This window comes from Talpa occidentalis, unplaced genomic scaffold (assembly GCF_014898055.3).
Source record: "Talpa occidentalis isolate TD23 unplaced genomic scaffold, MPIMG_talOcc4v2.1 talOcc4.7, whole genome shotgun sequence".
Taxonomy (NCBI): Eukaryota; Metazoa; Chordata; class Mammalia; order Eulipotyphla; family Talpidae; genus Talpa; species Talpa occidentalis.
In genome coordinates this window covers 117,443,130-117,458,907 of record NW_023605083.1, presented here as the reverse complement: position 1 = coordinate 117,458,907, position 15,778 = coordinate 117,443,130, and the positions used below count along the sequence as shown (strand labels likewise).

General features: G+C 42.5%; 1 protein-coding gene across 3 annotated transcripts in view; it reads left to right on the top strand.

The window, feature by feature from the left end:
- The first annotated feature begins 1,111 nt into the window (after positions 1–1,111).
- NPEPPS (aminopeptidase puromycin sensitive) overlaps positions 1,112–15,778 on the top strand; it is an 81,818-nt gene continuing 67,151 nt past the window's right edge. The window contains exons 1-2 of one of the 3 annotated variants that reach the window (XM_037495189.2): positions 1,112–1,242; positions 5,329–5,500. In XM_037495189.2, coding sequence (XP_037351086.1) covers positions 1,181–1,242; positions 5,329–5,500 — 234 coding nt within the window. In that variant the 5' untranslated portion in view covers positions 1,112–1,180. Of the gene's footprint in view, positions 1,243–5,239; positions 5,501–15,778 lie in introns of those variants that run through there. The other 2 variants (XM_037495187.2, XM_037495186.2) reach the window with 2 other exon arrangements.

Genomic DNA, 15,778 nt, shown 5'->3' with positions numbered 1-15,778 from the left:
TAGGTAAGCTGGCAGCAGCCGATTTTCATTCTCAGTTATTTAAGATATGTGGCTAAAACTCCAAGGCAAATTGCTCTCCTAGAATCACACCCCATAAAATGTGATTCCACCAGGTTGGCCAACCTCAATGTCTTAGATCCCTTTTCTTCACCCCACCTTTAACCTGGGATTGGACAGAGGTTGAGATCATTCTCTTTGCTAATCATGGGATCAGCTAATGAGTGAGGGCTAATTCTGTTGTAAATTCTTCTTGTCAGGGATGTTAAAAGCAAGCAGAAATAAAGTGGAGGGTGGGGAAACTGAGGCTGACTGTTGTCAAGCTGTTGATTTCTAATCCTCTTTGCTACTCCACCAGTCCAGGTCCACCTGCTCTCACACTTACGTTTTTGAATTTGAAATCAAAGCAAACATCACTAATTCCAGCATGCCAGCTCCAGAATACTGTAACCTTTAAAGACTTGGGATTCCACTAAAAAGACAGTAGCAGCATTCCAGAGACCCACGCGGCAGGCACAGACATAAGTATTCTTGCCCGCAACACAGGCAAACTCTGCAAAAGCCTGGTAGCTGACCCTTCCCTAGAAGAGGACACAGCCAAAGAGGCTCATCTCAAACTTGGAGATTACCAACAAAGGGCCTAGGCTTAGTCATGTAGCTGCCAGTCACTCAGGATTGGTAAATAATCCTGGAGTAATGGTCATGAAAAAGGAAGCAGAAGTACAGGGAAAAAAAAAAAGGAGGGGGAGGGGTTAGAAAGGAAGTAACACAGGTGGAAACTTGACTTTTTCAACTTCCTGATGGAAAGATACCTGGAGAAATAGAACTTTTTGAAACTGAAGCCCTTTTTTGGCATATTTGCACTGTGTACATATTATGTCACATTGCCGTACTAATATATATGTATTTATATATGCTCTATATAAACATACTCATATATACATAATACTCATAGCTATACACATGTAAGAACACACACACATCACCCATTATAACATGTACAGTTACAACCCATCAGTATAGTACACATTTTAAAGTGTGTGGATTCATCTACTCCCCTTCCATGCAGAACACAGGATGGGCGGGCAGCATTCCATGTACTCCCCACATCTCCAACAGTCATTCTAACAGTCATTTTAAGGTACAAAAGAGGCCAAGCTGGGACTGCATATATCAGCTTCCAATGGATTGTGCTCCAGTTCTTTGTGCCCCTGGTTTTTGGAACCCCTTTCTCATCTTTCGCAGGTAAGATTCATATTAGTGGAATTAAGAGTTAAAACTTCCATGCTTGAAATTGACTTTGAAGGCCATAATTTTTAAGGCATAATTTTTACTATTTTTAAATAGTAACAGTAAGACTTGGCTTTGAGCTAAAACTTTTTGTTATGGTCTCCCAAACTCTTCGACATCTTTCTCTAGCCCTTTTATTGTTCCACAGCCAGTGTGTCTTTTCCTCCAGCCTGACTATTTTGCCTCCTTAATTCCTTTATATACTCTTTGCTTTGAAGCATCTCCTCATATGACTTATATTTGTTTTATATATTTTCTACTCCAACTCTTTATCTACCATTCCTTCAATGAAGACCATTCTGACATTAAGAACATGATATATTTTTTCCAGAAATTCCAAAAGCACAGGTAAAATAATACTTTTCTTTGAGAAAACAATACATTATGCATTTATCAGGTCTACAAATGGGGGAAACTGAAGCAGGAAAATTATGAGACTTGCTGTGGGTCATAGTTAAAGTCATTTGGGATTATCTCCACGTCCTCAGACTAGAGCTAAAAAACAAGACAAAAGTATCTAAAATTAGAATGAATTTGATTCATCTTTTTTTCTTTCTTACCTTTTTATTGACTTATACAATGTATAGGTCTTTCATTTGCAAGTTTTCAAGGGTTTTGTTAAACAGGGAAACCTAGAATCAGAAGGAAGGCAAATGACCTTGGGGCATCACTGACTTCTGAAGCACCATAGAGGGAAATGACTTTCTAGGATCCCTTCTGCCCATTGTTTCAGTCATTTGAGGGCAGCCTTCCTGTTATATTGTCAGCCATTCTTCTTTATGGAAACCATATGCTACCTACCCCACATCATAAGTAGCAGGTCTGGGCTTACTCTTGACTTGCTGCATTGAAATCACCTGGGACAAGGGACTATGGTTGGGGCCAAGTAAGGTTCTCCCATTTCTCCAGCAAGGTCACAATTATTGCGGCCATGAGTCTGAGACTTTGATGTGTGTTGTTGCTTTTTTTCCCCCTGTGATTTTTATAGAATAATGTTGCCTCTAGTTTTATGTTCACATAGTTTCTTTGTGGGCACATACTTGTACATAAAGGAAGGCTACAGACTGGGTAAAATATTCTTTCTTGATCAACTGGTTAGTTGGTCACTATTTTTTTTTAAGATTTATTTATTTTATTTATACAAGAGCAGGGGTACAGGCCAGATGCGCAGGAAGGTGGGAGGATTCACCAGAGATAGAGTGGGGAATAGAACAGGCAGACTTTGGAAATATACTGCTGAGGGGAGCAGCCGGCAAGACAGGGGAGGTCTGCTCGCCATGTGGGTTGCTCCAAGACCTGCCGGGATCTAATCGGCACTGCAGAGGCTGCAGACAGCTTCACAGTGCTGTTCTCAACTGCCTGCACGACCAGGGAGGCCCATAGTTGGTGACTAACTGTTGAGATGTTCTCTGTGCAGGTCTCAATACTGACAGTTATAAAAGAACTAGAAGTTTAGCTCTTGCTAGTAGTATATACAAAGTATATCCATATAAAGCAAATTAAAAACATAATTACAGAACAAGTACAAATAAGCTAGCAAAAGTCAGCACTTGGGAACTGATGGGTAGAGTATAGAGCTGGGTGGAGTTAGTCAATGAGAACTTTCTGGAAAAGGTGAGTTTTGTGGGGAGAGGCAAGGCATTTGCCAATAGAAGGTGGAGGTCTTTCCAGCAATAGTGCATGAGCAGTGGTAGAGAAGAGAGAATGAGCAAGCTGCTAAAGGCCAAATGGTAAACAGGTTAGCTTGCTACAGCTGGAGAATCTATGTCAAAGGGTAAGAACAACTACATCTAGGGATCTGATAAAGAACAATTCATGGCTAGCCTTAAATGGCTATAAATCAAACTTGCTTTAAAAGACCAGAGGGAGCCTTATAGAACCTTGCATGATGAAAAATAACCTTTAAGAAGCTGAGATACAGGTGAGTTAGAATAAAAACTCACAGAAAAATAGGGTCGCTACTGCAAATTTTTCCAAGAGAGAGAGAAAAAAAGGGCTGGATCCTAATGGCCACTCTGCCATTTATTAACTGATGACCTTGGGCAAGTCACTGCATCTCTGCGTGCCTGTTTTCTCATTTGTAAAATGGGGATGTCTACCACACAATGTTGTTGAGAAAATTAAATGAATTGATACATAGGGCTTAGTAAGCACTTGACAGTGTTAGTCAATTATTATTTATTAATACATTATTAATTTTTAATTATTTCTATGATAAAAAAGTGGTCATCGAAATATATCCATGTACCAAAAGGCCCCATCTCACATCTTAGTTTGAAAAGACTGCAGTTTTTCTGTCTGTCCTTCTAATAGGTATGTGGGATTCAGAGGACCAGGACAGTACGTTCTCCCCAAAGGAGGACAGGGCCAGTGTCCACCACAGCACACTTGTCACTTGTGGCTACTGAGCACCTGAAATGTGCCTAGTCATCATTGGGATGGGCTATAATATAAAACACACACTGGATTTAAAAAACTTAGTATAGGGCCTCCCCGGTGGCGCAGCGGTTGAGCGCTGGGCTGCGAAGCTGCGCGCAGCTTCTGTGACGACGGTTCGATCCCCGGCTGCTACCCGGCCACCAGAGGAGGGTCCCACATGGTGCGCAGACCTCTCCTGCCGCCCGCTGCTCCCCTCAGCAGTGTACTTGGGTCCTTCTGCCTGCTCTGCTCCCCGCTCTGGCTCTGGTGAATTCTCTCACCCTCCCGCGCTTCTGACTGTACCCAGTGCATGTATAAACAAAACAAACAAACAAACAGATAAATAAAAACATGCCTCTAAAAAAAAAAAACAAAACTTAGTATAGGGGAATAGTAAAACCTCATTGATATTGATTACATGTTGAAATAGCATTGTGTGTATATGTTCGGTTAAACAGGATGTTTAATTTCACCTGTTTCCTTTTTATTGATGTATTTTTTTATGTGACTGCTAGAAAGTTCAAAGTTACTTAGTTGGTTTACAGTGTATTTCCATTATGATATTCAGCACTGAGTTTTGAAAATTTGGGGGTTCTACCCGAGAAGGTTCTATAAGGGACTATAAGATTATTAATAAGGCCCCTTGACCTTGCACTTTTATATATATACCAATTTGCAGGATATCTACAGAGTCGAGGGAATGACAGCTAGTTTACCATTAAAGAGGTGGTCAGTGGCAAAGGTTATTTTAGTTAAAAAAGCAGAAACCGATGAAAGTGGGGAAAAGGTGAAATATATCTTATTTTGCCCATTATATCATAGAAACAAAAATCCCCTAGCTTTTGCAATCACTCCCTCAATGGTTTAAATGACCTTGGTTCAAATCACATTGATTTAAACGAAGGAAGCTAGACGACTCAAAGTTTTCTGACAAAACTTTTCAAATTACCCTTGGACGCCGCTGCTTGAAACAACAGGAATAATTTCGCCAAAAGGGCTTCGGGTTAGGGCTTTCGGCTGATCCGGAGGGAAAACTCCACTTCTGGATCTTGCACTGAACTGGAATTCTAACATTGACCAAGTGCAGAGCTTCGATTTCCAAAGCCAGCTCCAGGGCCCCACCCCCTCCCCCCTCCCCGGCCTCTCCCTCCACCTCGCAGCCCCTCCCGGCGCCGGCGGCGGCGCGCTCGGCCCTCCCCAGGCGCGCGGACAGGTGCAGCGCGGGAGCCGCCTCCGAGCCCTCCGGCCGCACCGGCCGCGCCCTCGCCGCTCCGCCCCCAGCCCCGGCGCGCGCGCGCACTCCCGCGGGGGCGCGCCCGGCCGGCGGGGCCGCGCACGCAGCTGCCGCGCCGCCACCCCCCGCCCGCCCGCGGCCCTCCTCCCCTGCCCGCCCCTCCGCCCCCTTCCCCGTCGGCCGCCCGCCCGCCGCCCGCCGCCGCCCGCCCGCGCCCGCCCGGCCCCCGGCGCCCAGGCTGGGTCCCCCCGCCCCCCGGCGCCCGGTCGCTCTCCTCAGGCGGTCGCCCGCGCGCGGTGGATGTGGCTGGCCGCCGCCGCGCGCCCCCCCGCTCGCCGCCCTCGCCTCCTCGGCCCGCCGCCTCGTCCCCTCCTCCTTCTGCTCCTCAGCCGCTCTCGCCGCCGCTGCCGCCGCCTCCACAGCCTGGGCCGCGCCGCGATGCCGGAGAAGAGGCCCTTCGAGCGGCTGCCCGCCGACGTCTGCCCCATCAACTACAGCCTCTGCCTCAAGCCCGACTTGCTGGACTTCACCTTCGAGGGCAAGCTGGAGGCCGCCGCCCAGGTACGGCGACCCTCGGGCGCCGGGGGCGGCTGCGGGCGGCCGGTTAGGCCGCGCCCGCGGGCCGGGCTGGGGGCCGGGCGGGCGGCCGGGCGGCGGGGCGGGCGGGCGGGCGGGCCTGGCTCCGCGAGCCCCGGGCTGGGGCGGCTGCTCGGGCCGGCCGCGGGGGGCCCGGGCCGGCGTGCTCTGCGCTGCGGGGCCGGGGCGCGGGCCGCGCTGCGCTGCGGGGAGCCCGGGGCCCGGCCGGCCGGCGCGCCGCGGGCGGCCAGAGCACCTGTGAGGGCCGAGCCCGACCCGGCCCTGCCGGGCGCGGAGGGGTGCCGGGGAGGCCCGGGCGCCGGGAGGCCGGAGGGGTCAGCGGAGTCCACGCTCTGGCTCAGCCTCCGGACTCGGTTATTTTCCCTGATTCTCCGTGCGCCCCACGGAGGACACATTCAAGGGGCGGTCATCTGGGACTCCGGCCACCGCGCCTTAGCGAGGAGGGGAGATTCTAGAAGGGGGGAGACGGTGAGAAGGAGAATGTTAATCCCAGGCAGCCTGGCTGAGTTCTCCCCGCCTGCTCCAGCCCAGAGGCTGGGTTTGCAGGATGATCCGCCCCCCTCCGCCTTCCCCTCAAGTGACAGTGCAATGACTTTGTTCTCTCCTAACCTCTGGAGAAGCTAAAGGGGGACCCCCATCATCTGCTTTTCCTCCTTTGCAGCTTTACAGCCTTTGAAGCAGGTGGATTTATTGCTACAGCAATGGTTGCTTAGCAGTGCTCGCCTCTGAAAAGAAGCTATTAGTTTTAGCATACCGCTGCTGAAAATATTCCATTACTCTTAATCGCAGTTTTTGGTGAATCATGCTCCCCCCACCCCACCCCTTGCAGCATTCTGTGAAATATTGATTGATTTTGGATTTTAGTCTTGATGCCCAACAAAGGTCCCAAGCCATCCACATTTATGGTATGTTGTATGAAGTATGCAATGAAAAATAGGAACTGTTTAGTAGTTACCTTAAAAGGAATGATGGGTAAATATATTTTGTTTCATTTCTTTACTGCAGTCGGGGGGTAAGGGGGGAAGTCAGTAGGCCTCAACTTTAAAAGAACAGGGTGTGTGTTGCAGCATAATGAAGGAAATGTAGACTAGCATCTGAATGAATTGGAAGTTGACAGTTGTCTTTGAAAGCCAAGAACACTCAGATTGAAAATATGTCAAAGTGTAGAATTAAAAAGTGTACTGTCAGATTTGGGGGATCTGTGTGAAAGCATGAGGACTGTAGGGTCTGACTGCATCAAAAGGGAAAATTTACCCCTGTTGAAGTCAGGTGATTTAAAAATTTTCCATTAAGAATGTGAATCAGAATGAATGCATCTTGGATCTAAATTAGGATTTGAGAGGCTTATTTGGGAGACTGTTTGTTTAAGCCAAGTGACTAGAGTGTTTGATATATATTGGCAGGGGGCAGATGGGAGGGATTGTAAACAGTAATGTGTCTTGTGACTTGGCAAACCTGCGGGAAGGACCTAGCAATGAATGAGTTTGCATTATATGAAAAGACCAAATTAAAAAAAAAAACCCTTTTGTTTCTTTACCCCCTTAGTTATCATAATGGGTTCATGTTTTTGAGAGTCATACATATTTTGGAAAACTCAGGAAAAAAAAAGCTGATAATTTTTTAAAAACAATTATTTTACTAATGAGTGATAGTTACAAGTGTGAGGCTAGAACAGCAAGCAGAAACATGTCTCTTACCCCCTCTCTACTTGCTTTTCTAAGAAGATGAGAAATATGTGGAAGACTGGCTTGAGCTATTGACAAGGGAGTACATGCTAATGCACTACTGATAGATATTAGCAGAGACATGTTAATTTGATACAGTGAAATAATGCATCTTTGTTAGTAATGTGAACTTTTCAAAGTATTTCTTTTCAGACATTTTTTTCAGGCTGGATGGCAACATAAAAGGAAGGTGGTGCGATAGTGAATTCTAACAGGTTTTATTAAAGGGTGACTACTGGACTTTTTAACTGTATGTATTGCCACCTTTGGAAGTATAAGACAGGAATAACTTTAGTAAAAAGTTAACATTAGTAATAAAAAGCATGTGTTGATATTTTTGAAATCCATGGATTAGAGCAATAAGTTTAAATTGTTGCATTAGGTGGTATCTTATTGTGGAAATCTAAAAATGTGGACAAAATCTTATCTCTGGAAATCTCGATTTGTAGCTGGTATTGGGTCAGATTCCTAAGAGTTGGGATCATATTACACAAAGTATGCAAGTTGCTTGGTTGCTTTGGTTGCAAAATTTTATGATAAGCCCAGAGTATTTGTACAGGTTACATATTAGAAACTTAGTGGATTTTTAACCTGGTCTGGGGTGTGGACTGCTGGGGAAGGTGAAGAAATTAGTCAATGTGCAGTGATTTAAAAAACAGTGGTCTAATTTTATGTAAGTGAGTGGTCTAACTCAGCAGGTTTTGAAAACATGTTATCATGGGCTTAGAGAAAAGGGACATTCCTTTTCTCCCTTTACCTTACAGTACTTGAGAGCATCTGATTTTTATTGTTATTTCAAATGCTGATTCTTGCTTGCTTTCATAATTAAAAAATAGATTACAAGTTTACAAGAATGGCTATAATTCCTGGTTGTGAGGATAGTGGCTTATACAGTAATTGGTCTTTATCGCTGGAAATATTTTACTTATGCCAGAGGAATTAACTTTATCCTTCAAGGCCGTAAGTCAGGATATACTGGACAGTCTCAGAATTATTAAGATATTCATGTTGGTGATGACTAAATTGGCTGCAAGAGGAGAGCTACAGATATAGTAGTTTGGCAGGCGAAAAACTTGGCAACTAAGTGGATGTTATTGTCAAACACGGTGTGTGGAATTTTCTGCCCAAATTTTGCATATTTTCCATGCTGTCATTTTGGTGGTCTTTTATTACTTTAGAAATTAATTTTTAATCATTTGTCTAACACTGTGCTAAATCACTGAATGATCCTAGGAAATTAAATTTGAAAGATTGGTCTCAAAGAATTGAATTTGTTGGGCCTCCCCTGGTGGCGCAGTGGTTGAGCGCTGGGTTGCGAGGCTGCCCGCAGCCTCTGCAGAGCCAGTTCAATCCCTGGCCACCAGCAAGGGTCCCACAAAAAAAAAAAAAAAAGAATTGAATTTGTTTAAATATCCTATTCTGTTTCTTAAAATGGATTTATGAGAAAACACCTAAGTAAATTTTATGTTAGGCTTTATCTAATATATGTAGCAGTGAGTTCTGCAGTGAATTTTCTGGATAAATGAATTTTACTCTTTGAGGCACTTAGACTTGAAACAGTATTTACTGATTGAAGTGGAAATATTCCTACAGTGCATTGTATTTTTAAATTCTTAATTCCTTATACTCTGGGTTTGTTTCGTTTCTTTAAATACTGGATATCATTCTAAATATCCGTCATTGATACTTACAACGCTAAATTATCCAAAACTATGTATTATACTTTATTAATTTCATATTTCTTTTTGAAAGTTTTTTGTTTTCCTTACTGTTAGGTTATTACTTCTTGCTGCCCATTATGTCTTATTGCTGTCTGTTTTGCAATTTCTTCCCTCTTCTAGTTCAACAAGCTTCATCTGAAGAAGTCTAAGTTACCAGATAAACAAGCTTGTTTGAGCTTAAAAAGACATTTCTCAGTGAGGGTTTGGTGGATTCTCTTTTTAGCGAAGGGTATGAGCTTTATTGTGTGGACTTTGTATCATCTATTCTGTTTTTTCATGGAGACTTTAAAAAAAAAACAAGCTTCCTGGTTCTGGATAATTGATATTGTCCAATACAACCTAGGTAAATGTGGTATTGAGTAGTAAATTATCTATGAGACGTCTCTGAACTTTGCTACATAAATGAGCTTGTTGTTATTGTAAAGTAAATCTTACTCTAATCTGCATATGAGTCAGTGGCAAAGGACTGAGTTCTGATAGCTGTTTTGTTCTCTAGATGTTGGAGATTCCATTTTGGATACCATGTAAATATGTAGTTCTCAGTTTATTTGACCACTTGTAATTGTTTTAAAGTCTCATTTTAAATTAGGAAATATTTTATAAGTACAGAAAAGTAACCAATTTTACTTTTAGACTGCCTGATGTTTTTTGCCCATGAGGGCAAGTCATTACAAAATTTTTAGTGGTAAAATATAATTTACTAGATCCCATTTCCATCTCTTTCCACCCTGACCCCCAGAAGTTACCCAGAGGTAACTTTTCTCTTTGGGTAGGTATTATTCGTATGTTATAAAGTTTTATTGTATATGTAAGTAGCCATAAACAGAAAATAACAATGCTTTATATGTTTAAACTTTTTATATTAATGGTACTTTTTGTTTACTTTCTGCAGCTTGTTCTTTTCACTGTTTCGTTAGAAAACTTGGCTCAATTTGTATTTACTAATTATTTGCTCCTTATTGTTTTTGGAACTTATAGCCCTTTTCCATAAAGGCAACAGTCATTACAAAATTTTAATGACGAAATTACTTGATAGAAAAATGACTTGTTGGAAAAAGAATAACTAAGAAAAAAAAATATCAAAATCAACAAACAACTATGAACCAGAGACACTCTGGGGGGGCGGGGGCAGGGAAAGGAGGGCTTGGGGTCAAAGTAAGGGGTTGTAACTGTATAGGGAATATAAAAATAAAATTTAAATAAAAAAAGAAAAAGAGGGCCTCCCCGGTGGCGCAGCGGTTGAGCGCTGGGTTGCGAAGCTGCCCGCAGCCTCTGCAGTGCCAGTTCAATCCCCGGCTGCTCCCCGGCCACCAGAGGAGGGTCCTACATGGCGCGCAGACCTCTCCTGCGGCCCGCTGCTCCCCTCAGCAGTGTACTTCGGTCCTCTGCCTGCTCTGCTCCCCGCTCTGGCTCTGGTGAATTCTCTCACCCTCCCGCGCTTCTGACTGTACCCAGTGCATGTATAAACAAAAAAACAAACAAATAAATAAATAAAAACATGCCTCTATAAAAAAAAAATCTTAAAAAAAAAACATTATAAAAAAAAGAAAAAGAAAAATGACTTGTCAGGCAAAGTGACTTAGGCATCACAGACTGATATTTGGAATTGTCGCAGTGAAGATTTCCTTTTATTAATATCTCAGGACTTTGACTATCAGAAAAAAATAAAACCTCTTAAGTCTTACTGTAGTACATTACAGGTATATTCTGAATGATTGTAGTAAAAGCCCATTCAGGAAGAAAAAAAAAAAAAATGTCAGATTGCTACCTCCCCAGCTCATAGGAAACTTCCATTGTAAAATTGTTACCAGTAGTCAAGCTGTTCAGTTGAATTGCTACTTAGCACTTTTGTTCAGTTGAATTGCAGTCTGTATGGGACTCCAAGAAGTCTTAACCCTGGGTTTGAAACAAGGAAAGGATACACTAACATTCTGTTCTTTTCTAGCATCCAATGGAAATGGTGAAAATGAGTTTGTTGTCAATGCAATTTATACTCCCAACTTTAACATTTGACTTCTGTTCTAAGCTTGAAAACTAAAGATCTTTTTTTTTTTTTTTTAATAGAGGCATGTTTTATTTATTTATTTGTTTGTTTTGTTTATACATGCACTGGGTACAGTCAGAAGCACAGGAGGGTGAGAGAATTCACCAGAGCCAGAGCGGGGAGCAGAGCAGGCAGAAGGACCGAAGTACACTGCTGAGGGGAGCAGCGGGCGGCAGGAGAGGTCTGCGCGCCATGTGGGACCCTCCTCCGGTGGCCGGGGAGCAGCCGGGGATCGAACCGGTGCCGCAGAGGCCGCGGGCAGCTTCGCAACCCAGCGCTCAACCGCTGCGCCACCGGGGAGGCCCGAAAACTAAAGATCTTAATGTTGAAATTCCTTTGATTTATTACCTCTGTTTCTTTTTTTTGATTTATTTATTATTTATTTATACAAGCACTGGGTACAGTCAGAAGAGCGGGAGGGTGAGAGAATCCACCAGAGCCAGAACGGAGAGCAGAACAGGCAGATGGACGAAGTACACTGCTGAGGGAAGCAGCAGGCGGCAGGAGAGGTCTGCACACCATGTGGGACCCTCGCCCCATGTGGGACCCTCGCCTGGCGTCCGGGGATCAAACCTGCGCTGTGGAGGCTGTGGGCAGCTTCACAACCCAGCGCCCAGCCGCTGCGCCACCAGGGAGGCCCTTATTACCTCTGTTTTTGATAGTGAAACACTCGTACATAATATTCATTAACATGGTGGTGATACTGTGAGAAATTGCATAATGAGTCATCAGGTCAGTGAAGTTGTTAGAAAAACATCAAAAAGAACACTGTTATAGGGTGTTAGTCAAGCACACTTAAGTTCACTACCATCCTTAGGTAGTATATATGTGTTGGTATCCAAGTTGCTGTATAAAACAGCTGATAGTTAAAAAAAAAAAAATCTTAAAGGTTTCCCAGAACTGAAATAAAAGTGTGCTTTAATTTGAAAAAAAAAAAAAACAGCTGATAGTTGTTAAGCTTTATGTAATTCTGATCAGGCACTTTGTAAACAGGGGAATGCTCTTGATGATATTTAGAGTAAAGCTTTTTTTTTTTTTAAAGATTTATTTTTATGCATACAAGAGCTGGGGTACAGGGCCTCCCCTGGTGGCGCAGCAGTGGGTTGAGCGGAGCGCTGTGAAGCTGTCCGCAGCCTGTGCAGCATGGGTTCGATTCCCCGGCTGGCCAGGGAGAAACCCACATGGCACGGCAGACTTCTCCTGCCTTGCTCGCTGCTCCCCTCAGCAGTGTTTTCAGTCTTTTTGCCTGTTCTACTGCCTGCTCTGTCTCTGGTGAATTCTCTCGCCCTCCTGCTCCTCTGGCCTATACCCCAGTTCTTGTATAAATAAATAAATAAATAAATAAATAAATCTTTTAAAATAAAAAGAGCTGGGGTACAGGCTAGAGGTGCGGGGGTGGGGGTAGTGAGAGGATTCACCAGAGACAGAGTTGGGAACAGAACAGGCAGGTTGACTGAAATACACTGCTGAGGGGAGCAGCCGGTGAGTCAGGAGAGGTCTGCCTGCCATGTGGGTTGCTCCCTGGCCAGGGATCAAACTTGTGCTGCGGTTAGCTTCATAGGTTGCGTCTTAACCCCTTGCACCACCAGGGAGGTCCTAGGGTAAAACTTTTAATATTAAAGCACATTTAGTCTTGGTCTCTGTGTGTATCTTAATAATAACATTTATTGATTACTATGTATCAGCTACTAAATGCTAAAGTAAGTATTTTCTATGGATTATCCTGTTGTTTAAAATGCACCTCTGGTGGCCCAGCGATTGAGCACTGGGTTGTGAGCAAGGCTGCCCGCGGCCTCTGCAGTGCCGGTTGGATCCCCGGCTGCTCCCTGGCCACCGGAGGAGGGTCCCGCATGGTGCGCATACCTCTCCTGCGGCCCGCTGCCCCCCTCAGCAGTGTACTTCGGTCCTTCTGCCTGTTCTGCTCCCCGCTCTGGCTCTGGTGAATTCTCTCACCCTCCTGCGCTTCTGACTGTACCCAGTGCTTGTATAAAAAAATAAATAAACCTTAAAAAAAAAAAAGGGAAAAAAAATATTAAAAAAATAAATAAAATAAAATGCACCTCTACTTTAAAACAGAATATACTGCTGGATTTGTAAAATTTGAGTGACATTCTAGTACTAAAATAAGTATTTTTGTTCCTTTGGATTTCCCTCCTACCCTTCCAGAAATGAAAATACCCTGAAAAATATATTAGTTGCTATTCAGCAAAAACAGCTTAGTTAATTTGTACAAGCAGTTGGGTTTTCTCAACACAGGAGGAATTGGAATGTATTTATAACTGGGTGTTGTGCACTGTGCCTTTCCTAAGTATAAAAACACTTTCCCTCAGGATGTTACAAGAGTAGTGAGCTGTAAATGCTACTTGGCATATGTAGTGTTGTGCAGGTATCTTGACATTGAGAGATTAACTGCTTGGCTACCATTAAATTCACTGTAGATGTTGATAGATGAGAAAATATGGTTGCCTAGATAAGGATTAAAATCCGTAACTAAGCCACTGTTATTATTTTCTTGGCATGAACTTCAAACTGGAAGGTTTTATTCATTTTCCCTTTTGGAGCACACCCCAGTAAGTGCTTTATTTCCCTGTTTGTGGTTTTTTAACTCTGTTGATGAAGAGCTGTTCATTAAATGATATTTTTGTTTAGAAACAGGAAGATTTATGAGTTTTTTTGATGGGCCAAAATAGTTTAACTTAATGTGTTAGAAGGTTTTGGGGTCTTTTTTGTATTTTTTAAATTGAGGCACCATTGGTTTATGACATTTTATGTGATTCAGGTCGGTATAGGTTCACATAGATCGGGTGATTTTAGTTTAAAATGAATCATTTATGTATTGGTATTAATAAAATGATTATTCCTAGGTATAGCTTTTTCATACAGATATCACATTACCACTCTACCACTCTACCCTTATCTAGTTCTGTGGTCCATTCAGTGATAACAGGGTATTGTTGCCCTACTCATGGGTTTGTTTGGTGTTTTTGAAAAATTTGAATAATTCAAATTTATTTCAATTGGGAGATTGAAATAAAGCCTGAATTTGTAGCCTTTCTTTTTTATTTTATTTTTATTATTTAATATATTTTATTTTATATAATTCTTACATCATTTTTCAAAATCAACAAGCAACTATAAGCCTTTTTTTTTTTAACTTGAAGAACCGTCATAACCAAGTCCCCATTTCAGTATAACAGCAGTTGGTTAGCTCCAAGAAATGACTACTTTCCTTTATGAGCCTGTGTATAGCCCCACCTGGCCTACTCCACTTACCTGCTTGGCTGACCTCTGTAGGCCTTTGTTATTTCAGGCATCTGTATTTTTGATATTTTAGATTTAGACCATTCAAATGTCAAAATGACTTTGAGGTTTTGTTCACTGCAACAAGCATATAAAAACAAAGTTGCAACCAAATTGAAAAATGGGCAAAGGGCTATGAAAGAACAGTTTGCGGAGGAAAAACTTAATGGCAAAAGGAAAAGATGTTTAGGAGGCATTGTTACTAGTAATCATGGACCTTATAATTAAAATAATAGAATACTATACTGTTAATACTCAACAGATCGTGGAAAATTTTTCAGTGTTTTGGAGGATGCTGAAAGTAGGATTTCTTCATTTGCTCATCAGAGTTAACTGAAAATACTCTGTAGGATAATTTGTCATTTCTTGGTAAGGAAAACATGGACCAAGGTGTTTATCACAGCACTGCTTTAAATAGCAAGTTGAAGTAACTGAAAAAAAGTGGAAGGAAGTATCTTCAGGAAGCAAGTGGACACATAACTGGTTTATTTATAAAATGGAATACTACTATGCAGGAGTTAAAGCTAATGAATAAGATCTATCTCTGTCAGCATTTACCCAGCTCAAAAAATGTTTAATGGAAAAAGCAGATTGCAAAGCATTATACAGATACCATTTGTGTAAAATTAAAAACATTGTTTAGTGACTTTTACATCTATAGCAAAAGTACTTAACATATGTGAGAAAGGTAGACACTAGCTTTGGGACAGTGGTATCTCTAGGGAATTGCAGGAGTAAGAGACTTTCATTATATCTATATTTTAGTTTTTGAATCTGAAACAAATAAGAAAAACCTTAAAAGTTTATTTCATCTTAGTGGTGAGTCATCAGTGACTGTTGCATCCAAAATGTTTCTTTGGGAAAAGAAAAAAATTTAAAGTGTTTCATGAAGTTTTGGCATAGTTTATGATCTCAGCTTTCTTCCTCAATCCTTAGAGAAAGTCTCATGATAGGTTTGAGGTTAAAATACATAATTGCAACATATAAGAAATGTTTCATAATTAAAGTTTTATTGAAATTTTTTTAAAAATAAGCTTTAAGTCAAGGTTTAAGTAGAACAAGTTGCTTATATGTATTAGCTCACTGATCAGATGTTTAAATTCTGTCAACTATCTTTTTACTATTTAATATTAATTAAATATTAATTAAATTAATGATCTAGATTAATTAATTGGATTAATTACAACTAGTTCTATTTCTATCATTGATACATAAGTGCTCAGTCTAGGCTTTAGTGATGTCTGGGTTTTAAAAAGCACTGTGGGGCCTCCCCGGTGGCGCAGTGGTTGAGCGCTGGGTTGCGAAGCTGCCCGCGGCCTCTGAGGCGCCGGTTTGATCCTCTGGTGGCCCGCCGGTTCGATCCCCGGCTGCTCCCTGGCCACCGGAGGAGGGTCCCACATGGCGCGCAGACCTCTCCTGCCGCCCTCTGCCCCCCTCAGCAGTGTACTTCGGT